Here is an 18,469-nt window from a genome sequence, read left to right on the forward strand (position 1 = left end):
GATGTTTCTAGGTGGGAAGCTGCCCATTTTTAATGCCCTGATGCCAAAGGTGATATACACAGCTCTGACCTTCCCTTCACCATGTCCCATGCCTTGCAGATGGCATCACTATAAGCTCCAGCCCTACACTATATTCCCGGCTGACTTTCAGACCCCAGCCCAGATCCCTCCTACTCAGGCAGCCTAACCTCCGCCATCATTCAGGGCTACAAACTTCCTACACCCATTTCACTCTCAGCAGTAGCCCCCTATGGGACCTCTGGCCTCGCAGGCCCTGGCCTCACCTCTAAGCCACTTCGGACTCTAGGCAACTGGCTCTGGCTGTCGCTCACAGTGGGTGCTTTTGCCTTTCAACCATCCTAGTCCTGGCCCCAGCACAGGCCAGTCAAAGGTTTTCTGGCTAGGTTCTTGAGCAGCTAGCCCTCTCTCCCATATGGGTCCAGCTTCTCAGGCCCCTCCCCACACTGCCCTCACTCTGTGGGCCTTGGCCCTATGCTGTTCTGTTGGGGTGTACTTTCCTAGCCTTTACCCTCCACAGGGTCACCCGCAGGGCAATGGGGGCTGAGGCTTTCCAGCACCCCATACTTGCCTTTCACTGAGGAGGCACAGGTGTGGTATTTCCTGGGGACTGCCCTGTCACAGGGAGCCCCACCACACCATCCAACCCCAGCAGGCTGTAGTTTCAGGTCATGCCCTAGGACCAGTTTTCATACCTTCTTGCTCTCTCACAAAGCCCCTGTGCATACAGCTCCTCTCTGGGCTTATCCTGAGTTCTCCTCTCAGCAGGCCACAGGCACTGAGCCCCCTTCTAAAGGTGCTGGACCCCAAACAGGGTCCTCAGGAACCTCCTCCATCCCCATAATTCCTACTCTGACCTCCAGTTGTTTTGGGAGCAGGATCTGGCTGGGAGATGTTCAACCTTCAGCTCTCCAGTTGCAACTGCAGGCCCGGCTCCTCAGGTCCTGCTCTTATACTGAGGCTACTCAGCCCTGCTCCAATCAGGTGGCCTCCTGGCTGTCATGTGACCACCTGATTGGGTTGGCTCCTACCTGCAGGCTGCCTCACAGCCTGCTCAAGCCCTTAAAGTGGCAAGCACCCAAAGGTGCACTGCCACGCTTGCCCTTCCTTTTCTCCTGCTGCTGATTTTAGTTCCTAACAGCAATGGAAGACCTGGATTTCCTCCCACTGAGTTCCAGAGCTGTGCCAACACAATAGCTCTGGCAGCTGCACCAACAAGCCCTGCAGGCTGCAACTCAACCCCTCCAGAACTACAAGCAGGCTAACAGTTGGACAACCCTGGTCTACTAAATTCAACTTCTACTTAGCAGTGAAAGGACAGGTCTTAGGACATTCTATATTTCATTTATAATTAAAAAGCAAACAACAAAACGTACTTTTTGAAAACTGATCTTTTACAAACTAAAAGGTTGAATAAAATTATACAAAAATCATGCATTATGAAAGAGTAAAAGCAAATCTCACAGCATTGATAGTGTTGGGAAACAGCCAATTATTCAGTTTCTTTGAAATTCACTGATCATTCTGAATGAAAGCAACAATGCCTCCCCCTATAAAAGCCCAAGTAAATAGGATCTGGTTGGGAAAAGAAACAGGTGCTTTGGGAGAATGGGGAGGAGGAAACACAGAATCCACTGCTCACCAGGCAGAGAGTAGAATGCAATGCAGAGGTTGCCGACTACAGGAGCTGTATGACTATAGCTGCCCCAGATCCAGTCAGGCCCCATATGATTCTCCTCATGTTGGCTTATTCTGGGCCAGTGAGAGATGACTTTTCTGTGATGCAGGGGCACAGCTGCATGGAAAGCATTATTGCCAGCCTCAAACATTCAGGAGTTTGGTTTAAAATCATCAGGATTTTAACAACAACCTTGGCTCCCTATTTGATTTCTGGTTCCTTTTTTCTGCATTTAGGGCACACCATTTCAATCTTTCCTCTGAAATTTACTTTTAAAAATTAATTCTGAGATTCTGTTGTGATAATATGGTACAGGGGGTTGAGACTTAAAAAAAATAAAGAAAAAAGGAACAAACCATCAAATACTGGGCAAACTGACCAAAATGGGAAAGTCTTCAGCAGGTCCATACCACAAGATTAACATAATTAAGAAATGCACAAAGCACAAGTATTTTGCAAAATACTCTGCTGCACACTGAGCTCACCTCTGACACATTAGTTTGAACACTTCCAGTTGGAGATGGTGTGGCAACAGTATCTGAGGCTTGGGAAGGCATATCTTCAGTTTTGGCTTCAATCTGTAGAATGTGTGATTAGTAATAGACAAATGAACATTCATGAACCCACAGTCATGCTTTTTTTCCCTCTGGATCTTAAAAGAATGACTAATAGGCTGTAAACAGACATTTCATTTGACCTAGGACTGATTATATTGGGGTCTGACCCAAATCAAGTAGGCGTGACAGTCATTTTTACATCTCTTTCTTCAAAGTTGCACTGTTGCTCCTTCACCACTAGGTGGCCAGACAGCATACACAGCCTGACAGTCTTGTCTCTGGAATAAGCTGCAATAACCTAACAGAGGTGCAACAGACTGTACCAGGAAAAGCTGTTAGTACGTTTTACCTTAAAGAACATGAAGTACATCCAGATTTGCAACATGTTGCACGAATCATTCACTTCATCCTCACCCATAACTCCACTTTCAAAAGTCATCATTTCCTCCAAACCATGGACACAGCTATGGACACAAAGACAGCCCCTCAATATGCCAACTTTTTCATGAGCCACCTGGAGAAAACATTTCTAGAAAAATACACCTTCAACCTGGCAGTACATCTGTGCTACACAGATGATATTTTCATTATCTGGACTCACTTACTGACTTCCACCACAGGTTTAACAACTATTACCACTTGATCAAACTTTCGCTGGAATACACCCTACACTAACATCACCTTTTTAGATACCATAAAATCCATATTCTGGATGGGACCCCTACAAACTACTATATGCAGAAAACAGACCACCATACTTATATCCACAAGACCAGCAATCATCCCAAACACACCAAAAAAGCCCTGTAATCTACAGTCAGGCCCTCAAACACCACCACAGCTGCTTCAAAGAGAACACCTGGCCAGCCTAAAATCTGCCTTTATACAACAAGAACACTTCAAAAGAGAAGTAGACCATGCATTTCAAAGAGCTATCCAAATGCGCACAGTAACTTACTAGCGTAGAAAAAAAACCCTACTACAATACAAAAAGAAATGCCCCTGTAAACCACACAGCCCTGATGGTCGCCTACCATCCCACATAAACTGATCAGAAGGGTCATCAAACAACTACAGTTTATACTCTACAAAGATAAAATCCAGCCCCTCCATTCCTGGCTTTCAAACAAACCCCTAACCTTGCAAACTCTCCACTGCCACTACTATCAACATCCCCCATGACAAAACCATCAGAATCCATGGTTCCTACACGTGCCTTTCCTAACATACAATACACCTGGAAAATGCATGAGATGCCAACATAGCAAATACGTGGTTAAACTAAACTGTAACTATGGATCAGAATGAATTCTCACAGAAAAAAATATATATAAAAGGACAGAGACACACAAACAACATTAGGAGCACAGTTCTCACAGAACAGCCACTCTCACTCTGACCTTGTTATCTTCGTGCTCAAGAGAAATCTACTTGACACCTTTAAAAGGCAAACTTGGGAAAAAAAATTCATAAACTGGCTGGACACCAAGAATCAAGTACTAAACACTGATATCAGTTTTACAGCACATGATAATTTCCCTGACTCCTGAATTCTTTCCACACAAGAGGTGAGAATGTCCTTTTTTGATAGGACTTGACCTCCCAGTTATCAGCTTCTTTTCTTCTGCTAATAGTCTTTGCTACTCCTGGGTATTTCTCACACCCACTCCTACAACTATTCCTTACTGTGCTGTATTTGGTTTGGTCTGGTTCTCTCTGACTGGGAGAGGTCCTGGATGACTGGAAAAGGGCAAACGTAGTGCCCATCTTTAAGAAGGGGAAGGAGGATCTGGGGAACTACAGACTGGTCAGCCTCACCTCAGTCCCTAGAAACATCGTGGAACAGGTCCTCAACAAATCCATTTCTAAGTACTGGGAGGAGAAGAAGCTGATTAGGAACAGTCAGCATGGATTCACCAAGGGCAAGTCATGCCTGACCAACACGATTGCCTTCTATGATGAGATGACTGGTGCTATGGATGTAGGGAGAGCAGTGGACATGATATACCTTGACTTTAAAAGCAAGGCTTTTGATACAGTCTGTCACAGGGGCACTGAGGTGCCCTGTTCCTAGGAAAGAATGAGGGCAGCTTTAACTCCTTAAGAGAGCCCAGGTGCTAGCTGCCAGGGCAACTAGTCTGGTCACATGACCAGAAGGGGGCAGGGCCGGGCCTTTATAAGCATCCCAGGCCAAAGCCTAGTGAGCAGTTCACCTCTGGCAGCCTGAAGAGCACCAGAGCAGAGCAGAGCGGCTGCATTGTGGCATGGGTGGAGAGAACCCTGACCGGGACGTTTTGCAGGAAAGCCAGGTTGGGCCTAGACTTTGTGTTATAGCCAGAAGGCTTACTGTTGTGTTGCAGCCGATGGGCTTATGGTTCTGTTGAGTTATTGTTAGACCGGAGGACCGGGAGAGGCTGTAGGGGTGGAGGAGGCCTCATTAGGAGCTCCCCAGAGAGGTGGGGTGCTCCCAGCGCCAGAGTGTGGTGCTACAGTGTGGGGGTTTAGATCCCGGCCCCAAGAAGGGGCGAACAGAGAGAGAGGCCCCGGTGAGGGCACGTGTTGAGAGAAGCCCCTGAGGGGCGCATATTTGTGATAGAAACCCCAGGAGGGGTGCGGACTGAAAAGAGTCCCAGACCGAAGGGTCAGAGGGGCCAGGTAAGGCTCAGGCCACCTGAGCCCAAATGGGAAAGAGTCCCAGAGGGGCTCCACAGTGATGGGAACCCCGAAGGGTCAGAGGGGCCAGGTAAGGCTCAGGCCGCCTGAGCCCAAATGGAAGGAGTCCCAGAGGGGCTCCACAGTGGTGGGAACCCCGAGGGGTCAAAGGGGCTAGGTAAGGCTCAGGCCGCCTGAGCCCACTTGGGACAAGTACTGTTAGTAAGCCCGAGAGGGCAGACGACTAGAGAAGGGGCGCCAGTTGCGTGACAAGCCCAGAGGTGCTAGAGAAGGGGCGCCGGTTGCGTGACAAGCCCAGAGGTGCTAGAGAAGGGGCACCGGTTGCGTGACAAGCCCAGGGGCGCTAGAGGGAGGCACCGGTTGCGTGACAAGCCCAAGGGCACCTGGCAGGGTGCAGAAAGGAAAGGGACCAGATAACGTCCGGAAGAGCTGCGAGGCTTGGGGCGTGCTAAAGGGGAGGTAGGAGGCACGCATGGCCCATAAGGCTGGGGGTGCACCAGGTCACTCCATACGGAACGGGGGACAGTATAAGCATAGCACCGTGTCCAAGGGGACCGTAAGGCAGCCTCCCCTATAAAATTATACATACCAACAAGATGTGGCGGGCAAGAAAAGAGGGTGCTGGATCGCCTACTTGACGCGGCAGGGGGCGCTAGAGGGATCACAGCTGCTCCTAGGCCCCACTCCATGACACAGTCTCCCATAACATTCTTGCAAACAAGCTAAGGAAGCATGGGTTAGATGAATGCACTGTAAGGTGGATAGAAAACTGCCTGAACTGTAGCGATCCACCTCTGTCAGAGTCCTAACACCTGGGACATGGGAGATGAAGGTTTAAGTCCCTGCTCCATTGAATATTTATTGGTACACAAAGTGGAAGAGTTCCAACTGCTCTGAAGCAGAACATGAAGAGTCTTGAAATGTTGGGATAACTTTCACAGAACAAGACAAACATCTATTGCCCAGGTTTTCTTGTCTTATGACAACCCAAAGCCAGGAATTTCCAAATAATCTTTCCCTGTAAAAGCTTGTAAGTCATTCAAAACTTCCCGCTGCCTTTCTGCACAGGTAAATAGGTAATCCTTTTAAGGTAATGTGAAAAGACTGGAAATCAGAGGCAATTTAATATTCTGACCTCTTTGAAAGTACAGGAGAAACTGGGCATTAGAGCAGTTTGCAGAAGCAATTAAGCATTTAACCAGCTCTGCTGGGCACTACCAAGTACCTTAGTGCTGAAAATGCTGCAGTATTTGATTCAGGTTCCCAGTTTATCTTAAAGTAAAATCTTGGTATCACCATAATATAGTAATTCTCAGATGAATTATTACGAACTTCATAATGATAGGCAAGATCCTTGGCTGATTTAAATTAGCATTAATATAATGGATTTTGACAGAGCTAAGCTTACTCACAACAGCTGAGAAACTGGCCCACTATTTTCAGGTTTTCTGTGCCAACTCTAAAAAGAACTGGGTTACACAGCTGTATTATTGAAGAGGCATGTATTCATATGGGATATTCAGGCTTCCTTCTAAGGCTATCAAAGCACTCTGAGATAACTATCATACTTTGCCTCTAATAGAACTGAATCCTATTTTAATCACTTCATCTTAATTAAATCTCATATTTTTAGAGCCTAAAACAAACTCTGGATGGGAGGACAGAGGAAGAATATAATGAGACCAAGCATGGATAGCACATAGTTTTTAGCTAAGCAATAAAAATTCCCAACTTATTTCCTTAACACTTAAAATAATAAAGCATATTTAACACAATTCAATAGTTATGGCATTTCTTTAAATATCCAGGGAAGTATATTTGATATCATTACCTGAATATCCATATCATGAGCAGTAATACATTCAGAGCTTTGAGAGAAAACAGATTCTGCTCGTTGACTTGTTTGGCTGCTTTTATCTTTATCTAAATAATGAAAAAGAATGAATGCATCAAACGGAGGTATGAATTGGAGATATATATATCACAGCAGTACCTAAAGTATAATTTGAAGTAGAACATCTTTATTAAGATGTTTCTTATGACCATGGCTAAACATTCATCATATCTGATTATTTACTGTGAAGATACCTTTGTAGAAGTGACTTTAAAAGAGGATTTGAACGAAGGATAATCTGGACAGAATTCTTAACATGTTCAGATTTAAAACATTTTGACTCCATCTGAAGGGGTCATGTGGTAAGAATACTGACTGGATATTATATGACCCTCTTGGTAGACAGCATCAATCTCTGTTTCTCATATGCTCCATGACATTAGGAAAGTCACTTTACCTACCCCTATCAGTTTCTCCACCTTTAATATGGGAATAATACTTTTCTACTTCATGGGGATGGTGTGAGGCATACTTCAGTGAGGGCTGTGAGACTAGATGGTAAGTACTAAAGGAAAATACATTATTATGATTATTATCTATAAAATGAAAATACTTAATTTCCTGTTTCACAGGTACTCTTGTGACATTTTATTAAAGTTTGCACTTCAGGATCCTCTGAGTAAAATATAATTTGTATAGTATCTAGAATGGGGAGAGGATGGACAGTGACTGAAAAACTGACTGACAAATATGACGTAGTCCTGAAAATTCTAAATGAGGATACTAGTCATAAAATCCTTAAAAAAATGGGCAAGAAGGTACTTCAAGAGATAAATCTAGTCCTAACCCTGTCCTAGGCCTAGACACCTGCCTTTTATGGTCAGAATGATCCATTCTTTCTTGCAATTCAAGGGTGAGTAGTTTTTCCTATAAACTGGCTACTCCCTTTGCTATAGTTTATGTTACACGCGCTACTAAATAGAAGAACAAAAAGAAGTACTAAAAGAACAAAAACTAAAAATATCAAACAGAAGAGACTTTCCTTTGTCTGTTTTCTATGCATTCCTACAACTTTTATTACGGTTAAATTTGGACTTTAAAGGGCAGATTGTATGGGAGCTCCTAGGCGCTAATTAATTTGCATTTCTGACTGTCTCAATTTGGCTGGCATTCTAAAAGAAGCCTCCCCTACCTTGCCACTTACCTATCTTCTTCAATAAAACTGGTGTCTATTGAGAGATTGAAGTTGGTGCCTGCCTTGCGGGGGGAGGGGGGCAGTTCACATCAGACATGTCCCAGGATCCTTCAAACAACTGCTGCCGTTCCTTTGAAGAGCTGCAGGATCTGCACGTGGATTTGGGACACATCTTAGCCCCAAAGGATCTTCCAGCTGGGCAGTGGGTTTCAGCATCCTAGTCTGAGCCATGGCCCAGGATACCTCTGATTTTCAGTACAATCCAGGGAACTTCTCCATTGAATACTGAGGTAACTAGCCATGTCAGCTAGTTATAAAGGATCTTTGCCGTGTTTTAAACTAAAAAGATTGAAACTCACTGGCACTAATGAACATCCATTATGATAGAGGACACAGATACATTTTTTAAAAGGTTTTAAACATTAACATGTAAAACAGGGAAGAAAGGGCTCCACAGATAGGAAAGTACAGCACACAATCAAATTGGCTGAAATCAAATTTCAGATCTGCACAATGATATTAATGATGGGATTCTGCATTAATCAATTGCTTCCCTTCCTTTTTCATGTGACAACGTATTTAGCAGAATTCACAGATTCACTGGAATCTGACAGGGTACTGTGGCCTTGACCTTGCAACATCTGGGCTGTCAACCATGCGCCTTACCACCCCAAGCCCCCACTCAATTGCTGAAAGGTTCTCAATACTCTGGAACCAAAACTTACAACCAAAGCAATAACTATATTGCCTTAAAGTCTATAGAGAGGGTATTCAGAACACAGTTATTTTATGAGGCAATGTCAAGTGAGTTAATCTTCAGGTAATATGAAATCCTGCTACAATGATCAAAATTACTTTTAATATTAATTACAGAAGCAAACTGATCACAAACATTCACTTACTAGAACTCATCTAGGAGAGAAACATTTAAATGCTGACAGCCTCAATTAATCAAAACCTCCAAAAATCTCAACAATAAAGAAGTAGGATGACTTTATGTAAATGACTTAATATATTTTCACTATTTATCCTAACTCCTTAAAATGTCACCTTTCAAATTCTACAGACCCATTTGTAGATTTTTTTTTTTTAATATTAAAATGAAGTCTCAGGAAAGAAAATTTAATTAACAAAACTCTTTGTACTAAGGAAAAAGTATCATTTCTAGAGAAAATATCCAAAACAATGAATTATGAACGTGATGATGTTTGTATTGGGGAGAATGAGAGCAAACCTGAGGAAGGAGAACCTCAAAAACCAAACAAACAAGACCAAAAAAATATGACTGTTATGCTTTGTCTCAGGAAACGTAGTTAATACATTTACATTCTCTTATGTCAATAGACTCGGGACAGTTGTGGGCTATCTCACTTAAAAATGTATTCCATGGATTAAAATAAATTAGCCAAGAATATTTCTACAAATCTATAAACACTGTCAGAAGGAAAAAATGCTGATGCAATGTGCAGGTTGAACAAAAACATGCAGACTATAATAAGTGGTTTCTCCAGGGGTATCACAGATGGGCGACTTCATAGAAATGATCAAATGTTGTCCTGATTAATCCAACAACGTCTCTCATTATAAACAGGCTTGCAGGTGTCAGAAGTTAATTAATACAAGCCTCCAGTTTCCATATAAATATTGATATGTTGTTTCTGACTTCATAGTAAAACTGAACACTAATGGTTCTCCATCCACCACTATCAAACATGGTTGCATCACTGCTATGTGTACCATACCATAGACATGTGGTCTGAAGAATATAAACTATAGTTATTATAAGCAATGTAAGAAACTTTGACCAAAAGAAAATTAGAAGAATTCTGTGCTTCCCAGGTTAATAGCAGATATAAAAAAGTCTGCAGGATCAAAAAGCCAGTTCAACATGAAGCCTGACAAAAGCCTCTTGAATTATTCCTACTGAATCAGAATATTTTCTAGCTACTAATTCCTGACTCCATATAGAGTAATAACAAAATTACTGTAATTATCATGAAATCTGAGTGGTATATCAACGTTACATTAAATACAGATTTTGAATACTTTTTCATTATTGTTATTCAGTATTACATTTTGAAAGGAAAAACAATAACAACCTGTGGTCTCCACTTACAAGAGCTAAAACATTCTAAGCAGCTTGAAAATTCTCATTATTATGGTTATTCATACAGGCACAGAGAATTCCTTCTACAATAGAATGTGGCTTATATTTTAAATTCTCAGCTTTTGAATTCATAAAGATATATAATAACAGACCACATTTCTGTTGGTGTAAATTACTTAATGTAGCTACACTGATTTCACATCAGGAAACAATTTTGCCCCAAATTTTCAATACAGTGCACAAAGGCTTTATCCACAACAAGGTGCTGTTCCTATAACATATACTCATCCACTTAACTATAAGCATATGAGTATTTCTATTGGGTTTAAGCATACAGGCAAGCCCATACCATTAAAAGTTTTATCTACAGAATACAAAAATGCAACCGGTATACACAGATGCTTTGTTTATCATAAACAAGCTATGACAGGGTGATCTTTAAAGAACATTTTTGAAAACATAATCATATAGGAAGAAGGGAAACATTTGACTTAAGACATTTTTCCTGCATTATTCTTTTTAAGAAACCAAAACTTGAAAGATCGTCTGTTTAAAAAGCATATTTTCTCACTTAAAAAAATGGGAAAAGAAAGTTTCTTTTCAGTTTTCCTGCAATCCTTATGAATAAGTGGGGAAAGAGCAGCTTTATGGTATCATGTGTTCCACTGATGTGAAACTAGGTTAATTGAGAAATATTTTTATTCAAACTCTTTAGAAATGTAGCATTTTGTTCACAGTCCTTTCATCCAAATAGCTGACAAACAAACAATAGGAAGAAAAACTTGTATGAAATATTCAGCTCCAGTGTGAGTTTTGGAAAATGCACCACATAAAAGTACACATGTTCAATAAAAAGAATATGCAAAATGACAACAAATGGAGGGCGCACACAGTTTTGTACCAGGTGATCAAGTAATGTTAATTGATTACGATAAATTAATTCATAAGCATGCTCATACATCAACTAATTTAGTACTAGATGATACATTCAAAAAATGTAAACCGGTTTTTTTAAATTCTTTTTGAGGCAAGGACTTACTGGTGATAGACCAACTGCATAGCTTTTAGGCGTACACTGCTTTTTTAAAAATTTCTGATTCAAGAACAAACCACAATCCTTTTCATATTGGCCACTTTGGCTATATATAATTGTATAAACCAGGGACGTCAAACACACCCCATGGCCTGGGACTGTTCTGAACTGTGGAGCTCTTTATAGGCTGGATCCAGAGCTGGCAGCAGGGCAAATGGCACTGACAGCACAAGCTGTGGCACAAGCAGCACTGTGTCAGCATAGTCATTCCTCACACCCTGCCACCAAAGGCTGTACCCAAAAGCCTGAATTCTGCAGCAGGCCCCAACCCCAAATTCCTGGATCCTCTGGGCATCCTGTTGGTCAGAGGAAACAGCTCTGCAGGCTGGATCTGGCCAGAGGGCTGTGTGTTTGACACCCCTGGTATAAACAAGCTCTTGACACAGTTCAGCTGTGAAAGTCTCCAAATTTCAGTCAGATACCAAGTTCAAGTCAAGGCCTCTATCTTTATCTTTGAGGTGCCCAGTGATCTGCAGGTAAGATCATCAGTAGGTCTGGAATGAGGACAGTGGTCACCACTTCATCATGCCTGAGGAGCAAGTAGGAGCTGTCTACCACTATGGCAGCCCTCATTTGTGTGGAAACAGACCTTTTTCAGAAATTTGTAAGGATTGGGGCTAACTTCCATGGGTCTCAGAACTCTTTGACTCACCATCACTTTCCATTCCAAGCATATGGGCCACTTCTTTTTGACACAGTTTTCAGGAATTCAAGATAACAGGTAGCACAAAAAGCAAAAGCAAACACTAACACTTACATAATTTTCCCCAGGAAGAGAAAGAGAGAGACAGAGAGGTGACAAATGCAAGTTATGTTGTGTAATGTCCTTCTGGAAGGTGCTCAGCTGCTGCAATGATGAAGACTGTACAAAAACCTGAATAGAATAGCTGTCTCATGGTAAGATCTGGTGTTATGTTACATTCCAAATAATTCTCTCAGACAAAGTCTTCAGCTAACAAGAGACCTTACCATAATGCCATTGTGAATATTCATGAACATCTTAATTCAAATACTCTGGCAGCACAGAGTTTGTCATAAACTATGAATCTTGATGATGCAGGGCTTGGTCAAGGAAAAGTCATGCAAAGGTGCTGCAATCTCCTTCACCACCCTGAGGAGATGTGGGGGTAGGGGATTATGCAAACACCTGGAGAGTTGGGAGGGTTGGGGAGAGAGACAGAGTTTTGCCTGTGCCGTCTCTCTGCACTGAAGCTGCAGCCGCTACTGCTGGGGCTGCTGCTGCAGCACTATGGGCTTGGGCTGCTGGAAAACAGGCTTGCTGCATGCCAGCTACAGCAGCCCAACAGCGCAGGTTCCCCAGGAGCTGCTTCTGATGCTCTGTTTATTTCCCTTCCATGCCCAAATACACTAGGAGGAGCGGGGCTGCACCTGCTGCGGTAAAGACACACCAGAAGGACACCATTCTGCTCACTCCCCTGGACCCCAGATCCATTACTGGGTATAGGGCTGTACCTGCCTGGCTCCACTGCCCAGGCGCTATTCCTGCTGTGGGATTCCCAGGATTAAGGGGAAGGTACTGATTCTGGTGCCCCCTCTAAGATGGTGCTTGGGGCTGGTGCCTTGCTCTCCACCTGAGTTTCACTGCTGGTGGTACCTTAGGGCGTGTGTAGACAAAATGGGGGTTTACTTCGCCCTAAACTGAAGCAGTGGGTTTTTAAAAACACCGCTTCGATTTAGGGCGAAGTAAACCTCCGTGTCATGTACATCCATGTCTTACCTGCCTCTCCGGCAGTGGGGAGGGGAGGGCGAGCTGCCACCAGGCGGAGCGGTCCCTGGGCTGTAGGGTGGGAAGGGAAGAGGCTGGTGCTTCCCTCCATGGCAGCAGCGGTTCTCCCCAGGCAGCACCTGCCTGCAGGCAGCCGGCTTGGGTGGTCCTGGGGAGTACTGCAGTCATGGAGGGAAGGATCAGGTGCCTGTGCAGCTCATGCAGGCAGGCAGGCTCCGAGGGGTGGGGGGGAAGATCAGGCTCACCATTTTTTTTTTTTTCTTTGGTGGAGCCTGCCTTCCTGGGCTGCTACCAGGCTGCCTGAATGGGCTGCCTGCACAGCCCATGAGCTGTATGGAGGCCGGTTCTTTGTTCCACGGCTGTAGGGCAGCAAACTAAAACTCCTCGGAGGTGTTTTAGTTTGCTGCACTCCAAAGTCATTTAAGGAGCATTATGCCACTGAATGTGCTACAGTGGCTGAAATTAATGTGCAATACGCCGCCAACACATGCAAACACCAACACCATTAAAGCAGTGCAAAAGCATTTAACCTGCTTTAAAGTGTCATGCACACATGCCCCTCATTTTGTCTACACACACCCTTAGAAACTGACTCTAAGCTTATGTCTTTCTGAATGTTTTGGTGCTACTCTGCTCTGCCCTCTATACACATAAGAAATAGATAGTCCTGCCCCCAAAAATATTACAATCCATACATACAGCTGTAGACAACAGAGAAAAAAACCCAGAAGGTAGCAAAAGGTAGTGATGCCTGTCTATGTGATAAACATTTAACCTACTGCCAGTTGCAGTTAACCAGCTGCCTAACTAGTGTCAGCCATTGGAATCAGCTTCAATGTGAAACCTCCATCTTGCGGGCCAGTTATAGATGACCAGTGGGGGACACATCTGGTGCTCTAACTCTCCAAAAACTGAGCTTAAATATTTATACAACGCCTTCAATCCTGAACATCCTCCAATCTCCCAATCTGTTGTGTGCCATCTCCTCAGCAGTAAGAAGCATGTCACAAAAAACAACAGGTGTCCGACCTTTCTGTAATGAGTTATACAACCATCTCTACAGCAGACACACCTATTTGTGTTTGCTGCTTGAAGCAGAAAGAGATGGACTAGATCAGCCGAACCTGTCCCAATCCAGCCCTCAGTAATGACACATTCAGACATTAATAATAAATGTAGCCTGACTTACTCTGCACTGTGTAACATTTTTACACTGTTTTCACCTGTTTCAATACTTGGCTCCTGTGGTAGTTTGAGAACATCATCAGGATGGGGTTTGCAGAGTCCATGGAAAGTCACCAGGTCAAAACACTCATGAAGCAACTGTATATTCACTTGAGAGCACACACTCATGAAACCTACTGCAGCACCCTTGTCCTGAAATATCAAAACATGATCATTGCATTCAGACTTAAATATCAGGGCAGTGAAAATAATTGATTGTTCAATTCAGGGGCCAAACCAGAAAACAAATTACATTTGTTCTGTTTCAAACCAAGGTGAAAAACTGAAATAAAAAGTTTCAGCAAAAATAAAAATCTTTCAAATTAAAATCTTTCATTTGACCTGAAACACTGCTTTGTGTCCATTTGAGAAAATAAGTGTCATGAGAAAGCTAATGGGTGTGAAGGCCTAGACTTGGGCATCAGTCACAAAACAAAGAGGAAGAGGTGGTGATAGTGGTGCTGCTCACCTCCCTCCCTCTGAATGGTTAGGGCATACCCCCAACATATAGGACACACAAGCTCTCTGCTCGATTCATAGCAGGGATTTGGACCAAAGTCTCTTATCTTTTCCAGGAAAGCATGTTGATCAGAACACTATCTGGTTGTCTGGGTTGGGCTGCTTTCAGGCTCTCCTGCTTAAGCTGCTCCATTTTGTATAAAATACCCTCTAAAATAACTGTAAGTTGGTGGTTTGGGTAGTCACCAAGGAGCTGGAACTCTGGGGATCCATTATCTGCTCCAATGAATATTTAAGTATTCCACATCAACAGGAAAAGCACCAACAGAAGGCAATGAAGGGGCATGATGTACAATGCCATACAGCATGGTGGCTTGGGCAATCTCATAGGAGGCAGGAAACAATGGTTTAGATCCCTTCAGGCAAAGGGAAACTGAACCCAGGTCTACTGCATCCTAAATGAATGCTCTAACTACCAGACAACTGGGTAAAAGCCTGCATTCACTGCCTCCCCATTCTTGCTGACTTTGTGAATATTGCTGAACAATTTTTTCAGACAAAATTATTCAAGAAATTCAAGTCATCTTTAGGAATAGTTTTAAGCTGGCCAAAACTGCATTTCTTCTGTGATTAAACCATACTTGAAAAAAAAAATCCTTCAGCCCAACTTAAAAGCTAAAAAATGTAAGAAGTCATTACTTTTGGGCACAAGAAAAGGCCATCCAATCCATTATACTTGATCCATCTAATCTTAAACCCCATCTTTCTAAAGTGACTGTGTACTAGGCAAAGCAAGATTTTGAAAGATTTATATGAGAATTTCTATACTGAATCAGAACTTATGTATAATTAGCTTCATATCCAGTTTCTAACAGGGACAGTACCAGATATTTCAGAGGAAGATGCAAAAATATGTAAGAATTTTGACTTTAAAAGGCATATGGAAGAATAATATGATGTCACATATAACTGCTCTCAGTTTTCTTGCACAATTGCTTTGTAGGCTTTTTATATTTTCTGTCGCAAATTATGAACAAGTATTGAGATACAAAATATTCATTTAAAAACTAAAGAAAAACCATGCTAACAGTAGATTTTTTTTAAACAGGAAAATTTTTCTGTTTTTCAGCATAATGAATTCTTGCTTATTGAAAAAAGAGCTTAAGTAAAATCTGAATCTAGCTAAACTCAATCATTGATGAAACATTATTGTACAAACTGCTTTGAGCATTCAAAGTGAAACGCACACTTGATTTCCTTTTGAATTTTTTTTAACTCAGGAAGAAAGGACATAGCAGTAATGAGCACTAAATATTTCCAAGGTATGGCCATAAAGAAAACAAATACCCTAACAAATGAACACCAAATACAATGAGACAAAGATATTGCATTGGTGAAATGGCAGTGACAGCAGATTAATGGTATGGAACTGGAACTTACTTGCAGGTTATAAAATTAAGTAAGAAACAGGCACTGAATATAAAAATCAACATTGATTTTGCACTAAAAAAACTTGGTAGTACCTTAATTGCAAGCTTTATGTGCAACTTACTGATAAAACACAAATAACCAAAAATAAGTATTTTTTCCTTAATACTCATCAAATCCTACTATAAAAAGCTGGATTTATATGGCTGTTTTAAAGGACCATCAACACGTCTATATATATAAGTTTAATTTTCCCCTGAACAACAAGTGATTGTTTATTTGTCTTGTTTGCATAAGTGAACAAAAGCTGGGTCACTGCAGTTGTCTGGCTGCTATGTAATTTTAGGCCCAAGGCTCAGCAGAGGCTGATTAACCAATCCATCTACCATATGTGCAAAAAGAGGTTGCCAGCTTCATTCTCTGCAGGGAAAATTGGCATCTATCTTGGTTCACATGAAGGTGTCTTTCCAATCTGCAGCAGCACTGGCGAGTCTATACTATGAAGGCTTGAAACACCTTTTGCTAGTTTCATATTGAGCTATAAATGCATGATAAAATGTATTATTTATAATATAGCTGTTTGTAATGTGCTATTACACTGATGGTTTATTGTTTGCCATTTGGTTTCAAACTGGGGTGATTACATTTTAAGGATCTTTTAAAATGCTTTGCTGTAAGAAGCAGGTTTTTGGAATTAAAGTAGATTATCAGCACACAATACTTCACAGAATCACAAAAGCCAGCAATTAAATCATATAAAATATTAATGTTGTTTTAAATTCTTTTGCCTGCTGGCCACTATCATTTCCCTCTTCTTTGCTCAGAGGCTAACTCCTATATTTTTTAATTCCCCCCACACCCAAATTTCTTGCACAGGATAGGGATGGAAAAGATTTACTATATTCATTCCTGTTGTCCATTTTCAGCCTCTCTGATTCCGCTTTTTGAAGATATTTTTGACTATGCAAGTATCCTTGGTTACTAGTCTTTACAAAGCAGTATAAATTTGGATAGTAATGTAATTCGATTATTTATCATGCAAAATGTCCAGAATGGCAACATGAATGATTTAAGGCTTCCTGTTTCAATTATTTTTAGGAAATTGACTGAACTGTCTAAGCCACAGCTTCATTTACATAACCAAGAAAAACAAAACACATAAACAAATCATTCAGACACAGTGTGGCATATAGCCAGAGCCCTCTACTGGAGGCGAGGCAACAGGAACAGATGAGCAGTCCCAAGGGAGTTATCTCTGGGCAATGCCTGCCAGAGCATTCCAGTTGTGCTGAGCTGAAAGAAAAATCTGTGGCCCTTTAAAGTTTGCAACATACTGCTTGCATGTCATGTGTGTCCAGCCTTGCTGGTCACCGTGTGGGTGATGGCTCTTTTCAATGAGTGGTTTTTGCTGGAAGATCTGCGCAAGAGCCCCTATGATCTCCAGGAGACAGGGCCTGCAATTCTGGCTGGCTCATTGTCTGGCCACACAGGGACAGGAATGCTGCTAAGTCCCACCAACCAAAATTGTAGGGCCATGGAAAATGTGGCCACAATTTATCTTTCTGTCATAATATATTTCTATTCTTTTCTGGAAAAAGGTTCACATGCTCATGTGACATGAACAAGTCATTTTGTTGGAAGATAGGGTTTGTCTGCAAAGTGTTGAGTATGTTCAGTGAAATGCTGTGTAGCCCCAAAATCTAATGAGGCTCTAAGATTCTGAGGTTACAGATATCAGCGCCTTGTATTGGGCCCTTAATTTGCCAGGTCTCAATTTCCTCATATGTAAAACAGATGAGAACCCCATATGTTTTGCATGATTGCTGAGGCACAAAGGATGTTTGCAAAATATCTGGGCATCTTCTACAAGAAGGGCACTTCATAAAAAAAAGTAATACCAATATTTATTACTGACTCATTTGTCAAGCTCCTACTCTTAAAGGAGATGCCTATTACAATGAAGCAATCCTTTTTCTTACAGGACTTAAAACTCACTAGGAAAATGGCTAATGTTCTTGAGTGTCCGGTGAGCACCAACGTGATGAATTCTGTATTCTAAGGTGCAGCACATTTTGTTTGTTTTTATTAACTGAGACACGGCCCCGGCTGCAATACTAACATGGTATAACAAACATTAGGTATGGCCATGCCTACTGGATTGTGAAGGACTGACCTCACAGACCACAGCATGATTTTCTTCGTCTTGAGCTTCTATCATCTCAGCAAGGAAGTATTCTCCATAGATTTCTCTCAGAGTTTCACCATGGCGCATGAAGATAGGCATGAGATCATCATGATCTTCCACTCTATGAAAGAGAGGATGTCTTTTAGAGTCAGCTATGTCTTAATGTGCTCTCATGCTTAGATACTAATACTTTTGTCCACAATTTACTTTTCAGAGTGCAAGCAGAGTATAGGGAAAGGTGAAGTGATGTGCCCCGAGTCCCCCAGCAAGC

At 42.1% G+C, this 18,469-nt stretch overlaps 1 protein-coding gene across 2 annotated transcripts in view; it reads right to left on the bottom strand.

The window, feature by feature from the left end:
• The window catches only part of CFAP61 (cilia and flagella associated protein 61), a 252,631-nt gene that overhangs the window by 202,253 nt on the left and 31,909 nt on the right, over window positions 1–18,469 (bottom strand). For both annotated transcript variants that reach the window (XM_019516128.1, XM_019516127.1), the window contains exons 7-10: window positions 18,187–18,319; window positions 14,126–14,279; window positions 6,758–6,849; window positions 2,182–2,274 (exon numbers count right to left, since the gene is read on the bottom strand). In XM_019516128.1, the coding sequence (XP_019371673.1) occupies window positions 2,182–2,274; window positions 6,758–6,849; window positions 14,126–14,279; window positions 18,187–18,319 (472 nt within the window). The remainder of the gene's footprint in view (window positions 1–2,181; window positions 2,275–6,757; window positions 6,850–14,125; window positions 14,280–18,186; window positions 18,320–18,469) is intronic.

Source organism: Gavialis gangeticus, unplaced genomic scaffold (genome assembly GCF_001723915.1).
Source record: "Gavialis gangeticus isolate Ggan-Ray unplaced genomic scaffold, GavGan_comp1, whole genome shotgun sequence".
NCBI classification, from domain to species: Eukaryota; Metazoa; Chordata; order Crocodylia; family Gavialidae; genus Gavialis; species Gavialis gangeticus.